Source organism: Petaurus breviceps, unplaced genomic scaffold (genome assembly GCF_028583685.1).
Source record: "Petaurus breviceps papuanus isolate PSGF00001 unplaced genomic scaffold, PetGlider_PUasm1.0 90667, whole genome shotgun sequence".
In the NCBI taxonomy this organism is placed as follows: Eukaryota; Metazoa; Chordata; class Mammalia; order Diprotodontia; family Petauridae; genus Petaurus; species Petaurus breviceps.
In genome coordinates, this window is record NW_027187302.1 from 7453432 (window position 1) to 7473978 (window position 20547).

The 20547-nt window shown below is 38.7% G+C and overlaps 1 protein-coding gene across 2 annotated transcripts in view; it reads right to left on the bottom strand.

Annotated features, from left to right (window-relative positions):
- UBE2J1 (ubiquitin conjugating enzyme E2 J1) overlaps positions 1–19659 on the bottom strand; it is a 47896-nt gene extending 28237 nt beyond the window's left edge. For both annotated transcript variants that reach the window (XM_069065130.1, XM_069065129.1), the window contains exons 1-2: positions 19433–19659; positions 5170–5243 (exon numbers count right to left, since the gene is read on the bottom strand). In XM_069065130.1, the coding sequence (XP_068921231.1) occupies positions 5170–5243; positions 19433–19463 (105 nt within the window). In that variant the 5' untranslated portion in view covers positions 19464–19659. The remainder of the gene's footprint in view (positions 1–5169; positions 5244–19432) is intronic.
- Positions 19660–20547: the final 888 nt, after the last annotated feature.

Below are 20547 nucleotides of genomic sequence, written 5' to 3' on the forward strand. Positions count from 1 at the left end.
GGAAAAGCTTTATATAGGAATTGGCATTTAAATTAAATTTTGAAGGAAGCTATAGGTTCTAAAAAGCAGGGTAAGGAAGGAATGCATTACAATCATGGGGGAGAGAAAGTACAAAGCACAGACAGTAGTAGAATGTCATGTGAAAAGTGTAAGACATCATGAAAAATCAGACTCCTAACTTAAAATTATAATCCTGCCTGAGATTGAAGTGCTATATTCTAGTAAAGCATTCAACTATTATATTCTTCAGTTACCAATAGATGAAACACAAATTTACTATCCCAGAATGAAAAAATTTAATGCTTGATAACATTTTAACACCTAACACAATCTACTTTTCATTAAAAGTTTATAAAGCTTCTTAATCGGCTGATATAATTTCACGATGCATACTACCCGCCTCCTAACACAGAGGGGACTCAAGATGCAGAAAGACACATACATTTTTGGACACAGCCAATGCAAGAAATTGTTTTGTGTGACTATGCATCTTTTGGAAGTATTTTGTTTTCTTTTTTTTCTTTTCTTCCAGTGTAAGAATGAGATGGGAGCAAGAGAAAATTAATGCTTGTTAATTGGGGGGATCAAAATACTGGAATGCCATGTTCCTCCATCACTCAGAAACTTCTCCTTTAAGATCTAAACAGAAGGTGTGTCTCAAAACTCTTCAGGCAGTTTTAAGCTTTAATAGCTTCAAAGACTTTTAGGACACCCTGAATATCAATCAATCCAGTTATTTATTGGTCTCCAGGTTCCCCTTCTTTCTCAGAGTTCAGTACCTCGGCTCAAAGTATTCTTCTCCACACCAATTCCAGCTCTCATATTAGTAAATTTTATCATTAATGTCAAAGTCCCCTTCAAAAGTCTAGCTGATAAAGTCTTCAATCTTATTCCCCCCATGACCTACTTCCTCTAATCCACTTCAACCATTTACACTGATGGTCACATTCCTGATCTAAAATGTTCTACTTTGAAAATCAAGAATTCAAGTGAATAGAGCACTGGCCCTGGAGTCAGGGGGACCTGGGTTCAGATCTGGCCCCAGACACTTAACACAAAAACTAGCCATGTGACCTTGGGCAAGTCACTTAACCCCAACTGCCCTCCAAAAAAAAAAAAGGGCTGAAAATCAAGAATTCAGAAATTCCTTTATCTAACAATAATCTTTAATTTCCTATTTCCTTATGCCTCACTCTTCCTATTCCTATGCTTCCTCCTCATTATAACCTCTAGTTCCTCTATTCCTCAGTATCCCTCCTTGCCCATGACCCATCTCTGACTTCATTTTCCTACTTTCCTGATCTCAACCCTATACTTAACCAGTTCTACATTACAAAGAACTCTCTAATCCCCTGCTCACTAGTCATATCACTGGCTCATGCCTTATTAAACCCCAACCCTGGATTATGCCTGATATCCACTCTTCTCCCTAATATCAATATTTTGCTGGATAGTATTAGAGGAAATCAAGTAACCATACTGACTTGGTCCACTACCAGTTTGTGTTATTTACTCTTAACTGGACTGCACCCCTCATTGCAGCAAGGCAATCCTATTACACCTCCTTAATTCATTCTAGCTCTACTGTGCTCCCCTCAGCAACCATTTCAAATTTTCACTTCTCTCAAGTCTTCCATACAATATTCTCCACACCATCAGCTGACACTGTACTGAGAACATACTGACCATTCATCCTGAGTTCCCTCTTTTTCCACATCTCAAAACTCCCTGACATCATCTCCCATTCTCTCCTCCTTTATGCCAATCTCTAAAGAAAAGACCGAGCCCATCATTTCCTTTTTCTCTCTAATCTTCAATTTCTCTCTCTATAATTTGTTCCTTCTGGGCTGCCTACAAAACACACCCATATCTCCTCCAGTCTTAAAAATCATCACTTGATTCTACCATCCCCCTCACGCTATCATCCTATAATTCCCTATCCCTTTAGAGCCAAGCCCCTAGAAAAAACTGTCTGTACTCATTGTCTCCAATTCCTCTTATCACTTTTCAATCCTTTACAATCTCACTTTTGACTTCCTCACTAAAGTGAAACTGTTCTACCCGAAAGTACCAATGATCTCTTAATTGCTAAATCCAATGATTTTTTTTCTCAATCATTTTTTTTAAAACCTCTCTAAAACATTTAACATAGCTGAGCACCCTCTCTAATTCTGGATACTCTTCCCCTCTCTGGATTTTCATGACAACACTCTATCCTGATTCTCCTTCTATCTATATAACTGGTCCTTCCTGATCTCCTTTTTTTGGATCAATACCAGACTTCCAAGACCTTTTCCTGGGCCCTTCTTTCTCTATATACACTGTCTCTCTTGGTGACCTTATAAGATCCTGTAAGTTTAATTATAATTTCTACTATAATACTAAAGTCTACAAACCCAGAATGGCCTCTCTCTCCCAAGCACCAATTCCAAATCACCAAATGCCTACTGGATGGCCTATCTCAAATTCAACCTATTCAAAATGGAACTCATAAAATTTTCATAAAAACCAATACCTCTCCTAAACTTCCCTATTTCAGTGATGGGCACCACCATCCTTAAGGTCAACACCCAAGTGCACAAACTCAGAGAAATCCTTAATTCCTCCTTTTCCTCTACCCCAAATATCCAATCAGCTGCCAAGTCCTGTCCATTCCATCTTCACAGTATCTCTCATAACAGTTCTCTCCAGTTCCTCTCTTGTTCAGGCCTTCATTACCTAGCACTTAGGTTACTGCAACAGCTTCCTAAGCAGAGGTCTTGCCTCAAGTATAGCTGCCAAAGTGAAAGCTCAGGTCTGACCATGTCATTCTCCATTCAATATACTAATCATGTTTCATATAAATTTAAGAATCAAAACAAATTCCTTTTTTGGCTTTAATGCCTTTCACAACATTTCCAGTGAAACAGATACATTATTCCCCTTAACATACCCTATAGTATAGTCAAAATGGTATTACATTTTCTCATACATGACTTTCTATCTCCTATGTCTATGCACAGGCTGTCTACCATGCATAGAATATACTCCCACCTCACTTCTGCCTCTTGGAATTCCTAGTTTCTTTAAGCATCTTATGTAGAATTACTTGACTTTGCTTATTAAGATAAAAAGTCACACTTTGGTCCTTTTAACCTGTTTAGTTTTCTCCTTAAAAATATATTTCACAGAATCACAGATTTTGAGAGTTAGAAGGAATCACAACAGTCATTTAGTCCAGTCCATTCACAAAAGGAATTCCTACTCTTAACATATTTATCAAGTGGTCATTTAGTCTCTGAAGACTAGCAAAGATTAGGGAGCGACCATCACTTGAGGCAACCCCCTCTACTTTGGGACAGTTCCAATTGTTAGATCAGAGATCTATTACCTTAGACCATTCTGTGATATGCTCATTCTTTTTCTTTCTTTCTTTCTATCTCTGTGTGTGTATAAATACATATATATACATATAAAAAGATTCTATGAAATATATTTTCTTTTTTTTTTTTTAGTGTTAGAAAGGGGCTTAAATACCCTTTATTTCAACTTATACCTGACCAGATATCTCCTTTATAGCACTTCTAGCAACACCTCCAGGGTTGGTGAGCTCACTGGGGAGCTTATGCCCCTTCTGGACAATTCAAATGATTAGTTTTTCATTTTATTGTTGTATGAAATATATATATATATATATATTTATATAAATATATTTTTTTTTTTTTTAAAGCAATTGGTGTTAAGTAACTTGATCAAGGTTACACGGCCAGTTATTTTGTGTGGGTGTTAAGTATCTGTAATGGGAATGCAAATTTGGAAGATCTTCCCTGCCCCTAGGCTAAAGTACACCAGAAGTCTGTGGTGGGAGGCTTGTTTTTCAGTAGATACTTCTTGATTGGCCAGTGAATCAATAAGGTTGTTACATTCTATAAGCCAGGAGAAGGCTATATAAGCCCTGATGTGTAGCTTTGTTTTGGGACTCACTTTGAGAAGTGTTCTGTGATTTGATCTGAATTCTGGGAAGCCGTTGTTGAGAGTCCCCTGGCTTTGAAAAACCCAGATGTGGAAACCCAGATGTTGACTGGGTATGGATGTAATGGTTGGACAGTTTGGAAATCTGTCTACTTGATCTGTTTCTGTCTTGATAATTCTGCCTGTATATGCTTTGAAGTTCGGGGTGCTGACCTTTTTCCCCTGAACAAGGTAAACGATATATGTCTGACTGATTAAAGTAAGCCTGTTAACCCATTTTGAGTTGCTTTCCTTTATCAAAGCAGATCCAAGAACCTGTATGGGCAGCAAACCCTGAGGACGCGCTTGGGGTGCTTGCTGCTACAGTATCTGAGGCTGGAATCGATCCCAGGTTCTCCTGACTCCAGGGCCAGCGCTCTTACTCACTGCGTCACCTAGCTGCCCCATGAAATATATTCTTTTTTTTTTTTTAAAGCAATTGGGGTTAAGTAACTTGCTCAAGGTGACACGGCCAGTTATTTCTGGGTGTGGTGCTAAGTATCTGAGCCTGGATTCGATCCCCAGGTCATCCCAACATTGGGGCCAGTGCTCTTACTTGCTGAGAGCCACCTGGCCACCCCTAAGCAATTGGGGTTAAGTAACTTGCTCAAGGTTACACGGCCAGGTGTTTCTGGGTGGATGCTAAGTGTCTGAGCCCAGGATTCAATTCCCCAGGTCATCCCGACACTGGGGCCGGTGCTCTTACTCACTGTGCTACCTGGACACCCCAATGAAATATATTCTTAAGGGAAAAGCTAAACACGTTAAAAGAACCAAAGTAAGGCTTCTTATTTTAATAAGCAAAGTCAAGTAATTACATATAAGATGATGTTAAAGAAAGAAAAGCAAATTTTAAGGAAATAATTTTTAAATTATTACAAATTGTTATTAAAACACTGTGTTCAAGTGCTGTTTAAAGTATATTAAAACACTAAAGTGACCTAAAAATGTGAAATAGCATATGTAAAGTCAAACATTCCAGGTTTCAAGTCCCAATCCTGCCATTTATGAACTGTATTACCTTGGGTAAGTTATTAAACTTCCAAGTCTATTTCCTCATCTGTAAAAATTAGTTAAGATACTACTGATATCTGAGGGCTATTGGATGAAAAGTGTTCTGTAAACTGTCAAACCCTCTATAAATGTAACTTGGATTATTATGATTATCAGAAAACTCACCTCTAAAGGCTGAGCATGGTAGTGATCTGTAGGATCTTTTAATTCTGCTGCTTCTTTCATTAAACGTTTGACAGCTGAAACAAAATTTTGCAAATTAATACGAGAATCTTTAAAATACCTCAACAAATTTCTCAGTATTAAAAATGACAATAGGAATAAATGTAAAATCTTGCACTTGGGTACCAAAAAAAAAAAAACTTCACAAGTATAAAATGGAGGAGGCATGGGTAAAGAACACTTCTGAAAAGGATCTTGGGGTTTTAGTAGACGGCAAGTTCAATGACTCAGCAGGGGGTAAGTGGCGGACAAAAAGGCTAATAAAATCTTGGGCTGCATTAATGACAGCATAGCTTCTAGGAAGAGAGGGAAAAATGGTCCCACTGTGCTCTGTCCTCATCTAACTTCACTTTAATCTGTTCATGTTTGGGGAGCATCATTTAAAAAGGGCATCAATAAACTGGTAAATATCCAAAAAGGCAACCATGATAGTGACAGGGCTTGAGTCTATAGCAGATGAGGACAGGTTGACTGAACATGTTTAGCATGGAGAAGAAAAGACTCAGGAAAGACATGGCAGCTGTCTTCAAAAATTCAAAAGACCTGTCATATGGAAGAGAGATTTGACTTGTTATTTTTGACACTAAAGGGCAAAAACAGAAGTAATTTGTAAAAGCTGCAAAAAGGCAAATTTAGGTTTTCAAAATTTTCTAAAATTAAAGCTGTCCAAAAGTGGAATGATGTGTCCCAAGAGGTGATAGATTTTGTCTTCTTAAACGCTTTCAAGTGGAGAGGGTGGAGGACCACTTCTTGGATACAGCGGAGATAACTTTTATACATGAATTGGACTAAATATCCACTAAAGATCCATCCAACTCTCAAATTCTGCAATTCTGTGATCCTTGCTAAGCAGAGAAACTTGATATTCAAGAGCAATATTGATTTAAAATAAAAACGCATTTACAAAATCTTACAAAAGAGAATGGTGGAAAGAAGGGAAAAATAAATTTAAAGAATCTATGCATGCCACTCCTAGATCACCCCAAGACTACTACTACTAAAGATGAAATTGGAAAGATGACACGTGAAAAATAAAAAATATCTGTCAACACTTTTATACCAAATTTTTCACCATCACTAACAGTAGAAAAAGTCATTACATTTGAATCTAAATATCTCAGTCCTCAATGTGCTATTTTAAAAACTGGAAAAAGCACTAAAGAAAGGGAAAATGGGAAATGCTGGTAGACCAGACCATATATAAACTGAGACTGTCTGTGGTAGAGATGACATCATTTTGAGGAGACTGGAGGATAAATTTTAAATATATATTTAAAGTGGAAGAATATTTATTTAGAGTGGAAGAATATTCCCATGAATGATTAGGAAAATATCTTCAATACTGTAAAAACAGATGATCATGAAGTCATCAAGATAACAATAGACACGTCTATTTTCTCATATCTATAAAATAGTTCCAAGACTGATTTCGACCCAGGTTTCTTCAACTTTTTTATATCATGGAACACTGTGGGAGTCCGGTGAAACCTATAGACCCCTTTTCACGATGTTTTTAAATGCATAGGATTACAAAGTAAACCAATCACACTAAAATAAAGATGTAATTTTTTTCCCATCCAAATTCAACACCCTTTAGTTTATCTACAGACCCCAAAGGAGTCCCTCTGATTCCTACAAATAAATTCAAAGTGCCCTTAATAAAAATAAGGGAAGAAAGCTTTTGAAAATGCTTATCTATAGTATACTATTTTTATATCACATAATTGATTGAAAAATGCAAAGAATGCAAGATCTCATTGTGTTTATTGCTTGGAGACTAAAAAAATATATTGGAATCAATCAAACAAAATGCAACCAAAAAGATTCTCTTCCATCAAGGTATCCCTATAACTGTCCTTATTTCAACTTTTAGTATCTACAGCTTCCTTCAAAGCAAAGTTGAGGTACTGGTTCCCACACAAAACCCATCCTCAGCCCAACTTTTATTAAGTTCAGGTACCAGTTGCTACACTAAGCCCTTCCTGAGTTTCTCAGTTGTAAATGGTTTTTACCTCTTAAGATTATTTTTTATATACTCTGTATACACATCTGTGAACAAGTTCTCCATCCCACCCCCAACACAAATATAAGTCAACAAGCATTTATTAGGCACTTACTATGTGCCAGGCACAGTGCTAAACACTAAGGTTACAAAGGCAAAAACTCCTGCAAGGAGTTTACAACCTGATGGGGGAGAGAATATGAAAACAACAATGAATAAAACCAGGAGGCTGTTGTAATAGTCTAGTAGTGAGGTAATGAGGGCCTACACCAGGGTGGAGGCAGTGTCAGAGGAAAGGAGTCTATGAGTATATGAGAGATATCATAAAGGGAATTGACAACAGTTGGCAACAGACTAGATAAGAGGGCTGGGACTGAGAGAGAGGTGTCAAGGATGACAACTAGGTTTCAAGCCTGGGTAACTAGGAAGATAGTGGTATCATCCACAGTAATAGGAAAGTTTAGAAGAGGGGAGGATTTGGGGCAAAATATAATGAGTTCAGTTTGAGAGATAATAAGTTTAAGATGTCTATGGGACATCCAATTTGAGATGTCCAACAGCCAGAGATACAAGACTGGAGAACAGTAAAGAGGTCAGAGATGGTTAAATACATCTAAAAATCAATTCCACTGAGATAATCATTCATGGGAACTAATGAAATCATCAAGCAAAACAGTACAGAGGAAAGAGATAATTCAGTGAGCACTACCTGGATGAAGATCTAGCAAAAGAGACTAAGGAACTGTCAGCTGGGTAAGAAAACCAGGAGTGACCAGTGTCAGAAGAACCAAAGGAGGAGAGTTAGCAGGAGGAGAAAGTGGTGAGTTGGGTCAAATACAACAGAGAGGTTAAGAAGAATAGGGCATGAAAAAAAGTCATTAGATTTGGCAATTAAGAAATCCTTGGAGAAAGGGGTTTCATTTGAAAGATGTCAGTAACTAGATCTCAGAGTTAAGAGAGTGAGAGGAAAGAAGTGGAGTAACTTAGTGTAGATGACCTCTCAAGGACGCTAGCCAGGAAAAGGAAGATAGAAACTCCTTGAGAACAGTCAGTATTTTTTTATTTCAGTATCTCTATTCCCTAATACAGTGCTCAGCACATGGTGAGTGCACAGCAAATGCAAACTAAATTCAATCAAATACCCACCCACATTTGGAAGATGAGGCTCAGATTATTTGCACAATATCATATAGCTACTCCACACTGCTAAAAACAATGGAGCTAATTAGTAACTTTAAACCTAACAAGAAAAAGGGAAGCAGATATTGATAGGTTTAACCTAGACCTAACATTCTTAGTCTAAATTCTGTCCTTTTAAAAGACTGTTTTTTTCTTTTTTTATATATATTTTGTCTTTATTAATTTGTTTGTTTACTTTTAGCTTACAAGATTCAGTTCCACAATCACTTGAGTTTCAAATTCTCTCCCTCCCTCTCTTCCCCCCCCCCACCCATGGTGGCATACAATCAAGTATAGGATCTGCAAATATCTTTCACATCAGACATTAGTCAGGTTATAAAGAAGGATTGTATCAGATGGAATGAACAATGGGAAAGAGGAGACAAAACCAAACAAGAAAAAGAAAGCAAGCAGGTAGTTTGCTTCAATCTGCATTCAAACTCTGTTCTTCCTAGTTTGTTTTAATTTTTTTTTTATTAATTTGTTTGTTTCCTTTTAGTTTACAGGATTCAATTCCACAATTCCTTGAATTTCACATTTTGGCCCCCTCCCTCCCCTCCTCCCCATGGCGGCTTATAGTCAAGTATAGGACCTGTAAATACTTTCACGTTATACATTAGTCAGGTTATAAGGACGGATTGTACCAGCTGGAATGAAAAATGGTAAAGAGGACATAAAACCAAATAAGAGAACGAAAAAGATCAGGTATTTTGCTTCCACCTGGATATAAACTTAGTTCTTTCTCTGGATACACATATTTCTCTCCGTCATGAGTCTTTTGGGATTGACTTATATCACTGCATTGCTGAGAAGAGTCCAGTCCATCAAAGTTGGTCATCACACATACGTTGTGTCTGTCATTGTGTAAAATTTCTCCTTGTTCTACTCATCTCACTCAGCATCAGTTCTTTTAAGCCTCTCCAGGTAAATATGAAGACTGCCTGCTCCTCGTTTCTTATAGCACAATAGTATTCCATAACATACATATACCACAACTTGTTCAGCCATTCCCCAATTGATGGGCACCCCCTTAATTTCCAATTCTTTACCACCACAAAAAGAGCTGCTATAAACATTTTTGTACATATGGGTCTTTCTCCCATTTCTATGATCTCTTTGGGATATAACCCTAGGAGTGGTATTGCTGGATCAAAGAGTATGAAAGTATTTATAGCCCTTTCGGCATAATTCCAGATTGCTCTCCAGAAAGGCTGGATCAGTTCACAACTCCACCAACAATGAATTAGTGCCTTTAAAAGATTGTTGACACAAAGTTCTGAGAGATTTGGTTCACTACATGTAAATTGCTTTCCAATAATGATTTTCCTTCTCCACAAAAGACAATTTATTATAAATGTAAAACAAGAGAACAAAATACTATAAAAATATTATAATGACTAGGGCAGACCCAATTTGGTAGACATACCTCTTGCCATTTTAAAACCAATATATTCATATATAATATCCTTATGTATTTGTACATATACATGTATATATATACACACACATATACACAAAAAATACATACACAAACACACAAGCTGATAAGTTAATCAATGCCTTAAGAGAAATAAAAGAGAAACACTCCACACTTCTTTTATCATACATCTTATTCTGTCCTCAACACCTTTCTGAACATTGCAATTCCTTTTTTTTCTTTTCTCCAAGTCCAAATAGGTAATATGAACTCAAGGTAAACTTTGTCTTTTGGCCAATGTAATTGAAACCCGTATCATACAGTATGCCATCATCACCTGAGGAACGACCAAACAAGTTATGGCATGTAAATTTACTGGAATAATACTAAATGCATAAAACATTATGAAAGAGGAGAGTTAAAAGAAATCTAGGTAGAACTGCATAAACTGAGTCAGAGTAAAACAAGTAGAACCGGGATAACAATTTGTAAATAACATTTTACAGACAATTTTGAAAGACTTAAGAACTCTCATCGATGCAATAACCAACAATGCCAAAGGACTGGTGATGCCTGACAGAGAAGTAATGGACACGAGATACAGAATTAGACACTAATTTTTGGACATAGTCAATGCCGGAATTTGTTTTGTTTGACTATGCTGGGTTGGTGGGCATGTTTTTCAAGGAAGAAGAGATGGAGAGATAAAATAAATCATTAAAAACAACGCAGGACAATATAGTTTTTAAAATCTGTATTATAGGCCGATAGATTTTGGAGTTGGAAGGCATCTTGTAGATCATCTAATCCAAAAGTGCCTTTTAGCTCTGATTTTTGTGAACCTTGTCATTTTGTGGAAGAGGTCCTTGAAGCCCAGAGATATGAAGTGATTTACTCATAGTCATATACATAATAAATGATCAAGAAAATAGTTCAGATGGGACTCAACCCAGGTCTTCTGATGACAAGTCCGAAGGTTTTTCCCTCCAAATGCTGACTCGGTAGTAAGAAAAAAAATTAAACTACTTTAAATGGTTATTTGATTTCTATCATAACCAGAATCAAAATTATTAAAATTAAAAATATGCACAAGAACTTCAAGAAGAATCTGTAACTACAACAATTAATCAACAACATTAAGCACCTACTATGTTCCAAGCAATTTGCTAGGTGCAGTAGATACAAAAACTTATCTAAACTGTCTCTGCCCACAATGAGTTTGCATTCTATCAGGGAAACAACAAATATACAGAAGAATCTACAAAATAAATACAAGGCAATTTTAAGGGGAAAAGGGCACAAGCAGCTGGGAGGATCGGGAAAGGATCACTAAAAAATGGTATCTTGAGGTGAGTTTTGAAGAAAAAATAAATATTCCAGGAGCTGGGGATGAAGGAGCACACTCAAGGTATGGGAGACAGTCAGTGCAAGGGCAGAGATAGGGGAAGGAAAATCTGCCTGGACTGTATAGTGCAGAAATGGAAGTAACAGATAGCAAGGCTGGAAAGGTAGGTTGGGGACAGGTTGTGAAGGGCTTTAAAGGTCAAACAAGAGTTTGTATCTAATTCTAGAGGTAATAAGAAACGACTGGAGTTTATGTGTAGGGAAAGACAGGATCAAAATTGTGCTTTAGAAAAATCAGTTTGTCAACTACACATAAGAGAGAGGGGAGAGACTTGAAGTAGGGAAATAAATTAGGAGTCTATTGCAATAATTCAAGTGAGAGGTGATGAGGACCCTAACTAGAGTGGTGGCCATGTGAGAGGAGATAGATGGAAGAAATATTGTGGAAGTAAAATGGAAAAGACTTGACAACTGTCTGGATATGTGGGGTAAGGGGAAGTAAGAAATAAGGATGACTTCAAGGTTGCAAACCTGGGCCAATGGTATGATAGCAAGAACCTTGGAAGAAATAGTTAAGTCTGGAAGAGGGGTATAGTCCTACTGACCTTCCAAATGATAGAAATATTGATAGAACATGCAAATCTAACTACTTTAATTCTGATACAATGAAATTCCTTTATCAATAATAAAAAATTATACCCCTAGTAAATTCAACTATAGCAATAACAGAACTATGAAAGAAGTAGCAAAAAAACAGCCTCTCCTTTCTGAGCCCTCTACTTAAACCCAATGTAAATCCAAAGAAGGCTGATTTCATTAGTTACACAGTCTGAAGCTAAACACACAAAGCAGACAGATTTGCAATGTTATACAAAAGAATTAGAAAAAGCTAGACACTAAGTCAAAGTTACCCTCTGTGGGTCTAAAGAAGGAAGAATTTTAGAAGGCTAACTAGAGTTTCTAGTTCTGTCCCAAAGTAAAAACTCATGATGTCCAGGGCAATAAGGAGAAGACAAATCAATCTGTATATATATTGTCAGGATGAGCAAAACATCTGCTTTCTAGGTAAAGCAACTGCTGGGACCAAGAAACCAGCACTGTGAGGCCTGCACTTTTCTTCCATCCCTTCTGGGCAACAACAGGATGAACAAGAATTACTCTATTTTAAAAGGGGCCTCCATCATCTTAAGAGATTTTCTGTCAATACAAGGGATTCCGATAAGCTTAACCTCAGGAAAAAGCCTGACCTTTAACTACTCCTGCGACCCCAAGGCTTGCTCATTTCCCCATTCCCCCATTTCCATTTTGCCTCAGAATACAGCTGATTGGTTGTATACAGAAAGTCAACCTGAAAAGCTATAAAAACCCAAGCTTGCCCTAAGAAGTTGAAGTGATCCCTAGCCCAAAGGGGTCTTTCTCAGTATTCTAATAAACTTATTTTCCTTGCAGTCTAGCTACTCACTTTTTGCCCCCTAGCCCTGCAGACCTCGTGGTAGGTAAGACTCTCCCAGGACTTTTCATGGAACCCAGGCTGGGAAATTCCCAAGATAAGAGGTAAAGGTGAAATGTGACAGGTACAGAAGAGTTAGCAGAAGGGTTTTGGCCAGCCCTATTCCTAGTTGCTTCCCTATTATCCTTCCCCAAAGGAAGCCAATCCTCCTTTGATATTTGTGGTTGTTGAATCAAGTAATAAGTAATAGATTTTCCCCTAAACTTACAAGTTCAGAACCAAAATGAGTTCCTAATTTCAATGGCTAAAATAAGCTTCTCATTAAATCTGTCAAAATTGAAGTCAGAGATTGCCTGGAGCTTATGCTTTTCTATGACAGAAGACCAAATCCTTCCTACTGAGCCACTAATAGCTATGAAGGGGTTAAGTTCAAGAATGTAAAAACAAAATTGTTTTAAGAAGCAATCAGAAATCAGGGTCACCACGCTGGAGTCAGAAATATAAAAATCTAGGCCAAAACAGAGGCAATAAACAGATTAGGTTCAAAGGTCAGAAAGTCAAAGTCAGAATCACAGAAATGGGAGGAAGCATTACAGTTTAAACTCAGGAAAAAAAGGAAAAAAAAAGGACCTGTATGCAAGCTAGGAATGTTGACTCTTCCACCTTAAAAGTAAGGGCAGCTAGGTAGCACAGTGGATAGAGCACCTGGCCTGGAGTCAGGAAGACCCAAGTTCAAATTTGGCCTCAGACACTTACTTGCTGTGTGACTGTGAGCTAGCCACTTAACCTCAGTTTCCTCTTCCACAAACTGGAGATCATTATAGTACCTATTTCCCAGAGTTGTGAGGATCAACTGAGAGGTACTTAGAATAGTGCCTGCCACATACAAAGCACTATATAAATGTTAACTATTATTATCATTATTGTTAATCCCATTATGCAATGGAAAGAAAGAACTCTAGGTTTTGAGAGAATCTTGTTCTGCCACTTACAACCTATGTAAACCTTAGCAAGTCACTTACCCTCCCTGTGCCTCAGTTTCCTTATCTGTAAAATGAGTAGATTGGACTATATGACCCTGAAAGTTCCTCCTAGCTCTAAATCTATGATCCTATGACTACTTCCAGTTTGCATCCTGAAAGGCTAAGGATGACGACAAAACAGTCATTTAAAAAATTAAAAGTCTGGTGAAAGTATATGTCATATGGTAAAAATAATAAATATGAACATTACAAAATTACAAAATGCTAACGTCATGTTTTTTATGCTGCTTCTTCATTTCTGAGTTTGACAAATGGTAATTCATGAGCAAGATAGTATAAATTACATTCTTCAAAGAGAAAGAAGTCTAAAGATAAATTCTAGCTATCACTGTCATTCAACTTTCTTCAGTTTGATTTCACTAGTCAGGGAGTAATGGCAGCTTACAGAATCAGTCATCTTTCAAATCCTGAGGATGTCACCAGTCAGACAGGTACCTAAAAAACTGTTAAATTATTTACAACTCTCAGGCTAAAGGCAAAATGAAAACAAAATGCTTCTATTCTTCCAACAATGGTCTTGATTCAAAAGTTAAAGATCCTCCTAAAAGTAATAAAACCCCAGGGTAAGAACATTTACCCCCTGTTATCTTCCTTTTCCATATTCTGCAAAATGGGAATACAGAACAAAGAAAGTAAAATTATAAAACTACAATTCACAGATGCGACAACAGATAGGCTGATTTACTTTTAAAGCAATGAAATTTAAGAAAATGAGATTTGGAAAGGGCCACAGGAAAAAAAAAACAATTTATTATTTTGTCAAAATGTACATATTTTCCTTTTTACAAAAATGTAACTAATTTATAGACTATTTCATTTGAGATTCTATTAATTTTTGTTTTCCCCATCTATGTTTGTTGAGATTATTAAATTATAATTAATATGATTGTTTTAATTTCAATTTTTGTAACATTTTGTGGAGATACTGAAAAGGATTAAGAGAATGCTTCATTCTTTTATGTGAACTTTTCCTCAGATATGAAAAGTCTCATAAATTTCACATGATCTGTTAGTCCAAACGGGTTCTTTCATAAATCAAAAAGCTGGTACTTAAAGTGCTTTTTTCTTCCAGGATAATCAGCAAGAGAACAAAAATGATTAGGTCACTAAAGGTCTAACCTAAAATTAATATTTTCATTAGTGAGCTCAAAGGAGAAACAAAACATTAAGAGAAACTTCAAATGATACAGAATTTGGATTTGGGCTTAAGTCTGGCAGAAAAACACATACAAGGGTTACAAGGATAGTCTACTGACAAATTCTGATGTGCTACAAAAAATACTATCTAAAAAACTAGTGAAATTATAAATAAGAAGCAGAAAACATTACAATTCATCTTGGAAAATTCTGTGTGAAGAAAATAATCTGCTATTTTTGGTGAGAGTTTTTAAAATCTAAGGTTTAAGAATACAGGTTCAATTCAACAAATATTCTCACTTCAGTCAAGTGTGCTAAGCACTGAAGGACAGGTTACAAGTTATACTTACTGAGGGAAATAGAAAAAGTTGTGGGATAGGATCATTCCTGTCACATACAAAATACTTCTTTCCAGCCTTGTCAAGGGCTAATAATTTGGGGCAAATTGTAAAATATGCAAGTATAACTACATCAGAATATGGGGTGGGGTGGGGGGGACTTTTCTGGTATATGACTGATTTGATGACTAGTTTATGACAACACAGTCCTTATAATATTTTTAAGAGTGTACTAAAGTTTGTTTTTACCCTGTTAAGATAGGTATCTCAACTGTTATTTCCCTCATTTTATAGTTGAGAAGAATGAAGTTAAGAAAAAGAAGCAAAGTGACTTACCCATGATCCCACAGCATAAAATGTCCATCCTCACACAAACCTAGGTCTTCTGACTCTACTAAACTACAGGCTGCCTAGTAATAATAATTACCCATGTTTCTATTTTTAAGAAAATCCTGGGAAAACCCAACCTTGACACAACAGAAAAGTACAGATTTACTGTGCAGAAAGAATTTTGTTTTATGATTAAAAGGTATGAAATGACATTACTAAAGATTAGAAAAATTATATTATGGAACATTAATAGGCTATTGCTTATTACTTTTATAAAATTGCTGAAATTTCTAATTATATATCCATACACATATATATCAAAACTAGTGGCCTTGAACTTTGCAATTTAAAAAAATGAAAAAAGTTTACTTGAAAATTGGGCTCAATGCTCAAGAATAAACTCCAGGTACAATAACTTGGTAATAATGTGCTATTAAAAAAAAAATCAAAATAATCTAGATCATTTACACCTTTAAGAAGTTATTATCCTGAAAGGCAGTTTTATATAAACTGTGGAAGGAACTTAATTACTTAAGTAGGAAAGGGTGGGAGAGATCAAATGTTTATCTGAGGTGGTTCACAGAAGATTTGAAAATGTTTTCTATTTATCCTCAATGCTTTTTATTAAAAAAAAAATACAGTAAATGTTTATATATTAGCATATCAGGCCACAATTTACATGTTGTCCTTGTACTCCTCAACTGAGAAGAGCAATCAAAGCCAAAACCAGATATGAAGCCTGTGATAAACACAGGACAAACAAAGAATTTCAGTATTTTCCAAGAAAGGTTTTCCATTTTATTTTCTCCAAAGACCAAAATAAGAAACTGAATATGCACATGGCTCTTATGAGTATTTTAAGTAAGCTCCCCGAAGGCAAGGACTACTTCTTTCTAACACAAAGTCTTGAAATTTGTAATTGCTTAATAAATGTTGAATGGACAGATTCAGAGGCAGCCAGAAAACATAGAAAGGGCAATGACTTTATATAAGGAGGTCTAAATCCTAACTCTACTTTGCTAGGAGACCTTGGATAAGTCACAAACTCTCTAGATCTCAGCTCTTCACCTGTATGTAAAACAAGAGGGCTGAACAAGATGATTTCTAAGCCCCTTTTCAGCTTCTTGATCCTGTGATCTTAGGATTCAAACCAGTACCCTTTCTGGTAAATGAACCTAAGTAAATAAAATTTTAAACACAACTAAATAAATAAATGAATATATCCTGTCTTTGCAACTGACAAGACCAATTACCCACCTCAAATGTGAACAAATAACAGACTAACAGTAATCTTTCTTCCACTACATATGTTGTATTTCTTCCATCCAAACCTCATCTAAATTTCACCAAAGAACTTCAAGTTCCATTCAATCTAATGTCCAATGGTCTTTTTTATGTTGTGCATATTCAGGAGAAAAGAAAAAAATACGGCAGTACTTTACCCTAGGTTCTTGGAATAAAGATTGCTGGTTTTCCGAACAGCAACTAGAAAAAAGGATAGGGTGAGGGTGCAAAGGGGAATGAATAACAACAGCTGATTAAACCAATAATTATTTCCTAAAAATTAAGTGAAACTTAAATTGCTTTTTCCCCCCATTTCACAAGTTTTGCCAACAGACATGGAATATGCCAATGGAATAAATGGCCCAGTACCTCGTCATCAATCAGCAGACACTTGTTAGGGCACAGCTCTTTCACAGAACTTATCAGCTCCCTTTTTCATCAGTATTCTACTGTATATGGGACAAGGATTTGTAGAAAAGCATGGAGTCGTGGCATAAGGGTTACTACTTTGAATTCCTTCTCCCCTGATGAAGGGAACTATATAGTTACATAGGAAGCACTCCACAGTGGAAATAATTCTGGACTTGGCAGTTCAGAATCCTGGGTTCCTGTTTCAGGTCAGGGTTCTAACTAGCTATGTGACCTTGAGTAAGAGATTTCATTTCTCTGGGCCTCTCTTTCCTCATCTGTAAAAAGGTATTTATACTGAGATATTAGAGTCAGGAAGACTCTGAGTTACAGTATCTTTAACCCTAGGCAAACCACCTCAACCTCTCTGACTCTCAGTATCATCATCTATAAAATAGAAATAATCACTGCACTTATCTAACAGAGTAAATGTGAGGATTAAATGAGATGGGTATGAAATATTTTGAAAACCTCAAAGCACAGTACTTGAATAATTATCATGTGAGCTACAGTGATAAAATGTAAACTCCACTGTTTATCTTGGTTTTGTATTACCAGTGCCTGGCACAGTAGGCACTTAGTAAGTGCTTGTTCATTGATTCTTATCAGTGGAGTGTTTCCTCATTCAAAATTCTCTAACCCCATGAAATTACTGTTCCAGACTATCTTCCACTTCCCCTCCAACCCCAAACATTGGGTATAGATGTATATGTTTGGTTTCCTGAGGACAGAGAACTTCAGATGAGGAAATTCTCTCTAACACTGCAGACACCTGCTCTACAACTTACAGTATTTGAGATTAGGTGACTCCTAGAAGATCACACAGCCAGTATGTGTTCAAGAGAGGACAGGAACCAAATTATTCTTTATTCCAAGGGTAAGTGGGTACTAGGTAGATAAATATAGATACATACACATATATAAAATGTACATATATATGAAGTAACATGACATATTTGACACAGGTTTTCAGAATTCACTAGGACCTTAGGATCCATCTCGTTTATGTGTATATAGATTTGTGTATATGTGTATATATGTATGCATACATGTGTATATATACACACACATATAAACATATTTTTTTTTCATACCACCCACTTCACAGATAGGGTTGAAAGACAAGTTACCTAATGGAAATTACTAAAAAGTGCTATGAGTAAAAAGCTTTCAGGTTGAAAAACGAGGTGGACTCTAACAAGGTAAGACCAAAAGAACATTAGCTGAAAAAGACTCTAAAAACAGAAGTTCTTAAATCTTTTCTGTGTCATGGTCTCCTTTTAAAGTTTGTGATGATACTGACGCAATGTGTTTCTCCACCAACGTTCATAAAACCCCACCCCAACCCCTCCAAAAAAATAAATCTATCCGACTTCAGATGAAGAATCCTTGATCTAGGTCAACTCCCTCGGTTTTACAGAAAAGGAAACTAAAACCCAGAAAGGATATGTGAGTTCCCCAAGGTCATACAGGCAGTAGATGCTAAAAGATCCACACTTCCATAGGATCGCAGCTTTTAGGGATGGAAGCAACCTTTGGGGTCTCCTAGTGAGTATTTCACAGCGGAGGAAACTGAGACCCAGACAGATTAAGGGAGTTACACAAGGTCACCGAGGTTCACATTTGAACCCAGATCCTCCAACTTCCTCCTCATCAAGGCGCTCCCAGCATTTCTCAGGTCCAGGAGAGAGAGGGGAGCATAGCGGAGGGTCTGCCATATAAACCTCTCCACAGACCCCTTCCCCACAGACGTCCCGCCTTCAAATACACAGACGCACCACCACCCCGACCCCGTCCAAAAAAGCAGGTCAGCGAAGTTGCCTGGAAGTGTCCAGTCCAGGGGTAGGCAGCCTGAGAAGACAGGGCAGACGCCCGGCGGGGGGTCCCGCGGTCTTCCGCTGCCTCTAGGGTGCCACCCCTTTAAGAAGAAAGGGGGGGAGGAAAAAGAAGGGGGAGGGCAAAGTGGGGTGAGGCCGAGGTCGGAAGGTAGGGGCAGGGTTCGGGCAGGAGCCCGAGCCGGGGCTGGGCCCTCTCTCCATGAGCTTGGGCTGGGCCGGTCGGTGGGCGATTCCCCTGGCCCCGGCTCGGTCCGGACGGTCATGCCCAGGCCAGGCCGGACATCGGACTAGAGTAGGGAAAGGGACCCTCGGGCTGTGACAGGTGGCGGGGCGGCGGCCCAAGGCCTCCCCGGCTCCCAGTCTGGCGGTCCCTCCGTCTGCGCATGAGTACTGGGAGATGGGGGGGGGGGGTGTTGGCGACCGCTCCCTTCCCTACCTGGGCTCTTGAGGTTGTAGCGGGTCTCCATGGTGGCCTTGCCGCCCCGCTCCGGCCCCGCCACCGCCTCCCGCTCCTCCGATCCGCGACTGGCTGGTGGCCCCAGCCCCGGCACCCAGGATTTCCTGAGCCGGGGAAGCCGCGTCCCCCAGTCCCCGCCCCCGGCGGCCCAAGCGATACGCAGCGGCGGCGGCGACGGCGGCGACAGTGGCTCCGCCTCCCTCCCTGCGCCCCGCCCCCCGCGCCGCCGTCGTCTCCGCCCCCTTCTCCGCCTCCTTCCGCGCGCCTCCGCCGGGCCTGCCCGGCTACTGTCCCGCCCGGCCTCCCTGCCGCCCCGCCCCGCCCCGCCCCGCCCCGGGATGGAGGCCGGCCCGCGCGGCCGCTGCTTTGTTGTAGAGCCGGGGGAGGGGCCGCGGCCAGGGCTTCCGTCCTCCCGCCGCCGCGCCCGCCCGCGTCGCCCCCAGTGAGGGGCCAGGTGTCGCGCTCTCTACCCCGCGCTCGGTTTGTGAAGTTGTCCTGACGTGGCAGTCTCTTCGTGGCGGGCGGTGGGCCAGGCGTGGTCACGCCTCCGGGCCGACTCCCGCCCTCAGTCCTGGCCGGGAGACACTCTAGATTTAAACCCCTGGGGAAGTCCAAGATAAATCCTCTCTAGAGTCTAACCCACCTACGTTTTTGGAGGGAGAAAACTGAAGTCCGGAGTAGGGAAAGTGACTTACCCAAAGTAATAGAGTAATACAGAAGAGCGGAGGCACAGGAGCATGGGCTTAGAATTTAGAGATCATCAGATCTTCATTTTGTGTGTGTCAAGGACCCATTCTCCTAATAATGGTTTTACATACATAAAATAAAATACGTGGAATTACAAGGGAAATCAGTTTATTGAAATAAAGATGAATTTTTTTCTTGCCCCTAAAACCAGATTAAGAAGGAAGCCAACACTTTATTCCATAGATGAGGAAACTGACGCCAGAGTAATTAAATGGCAACAACTAAGCAAAATGAATGGACACTGAATGCTGAGAAATATGACCAAGCTTGACCCCAAAGAAGGGAGGTGAAAATTAATCAATAAACATTTATTAGGCACCTACTATATACCAGGCCCCATGCTAAGT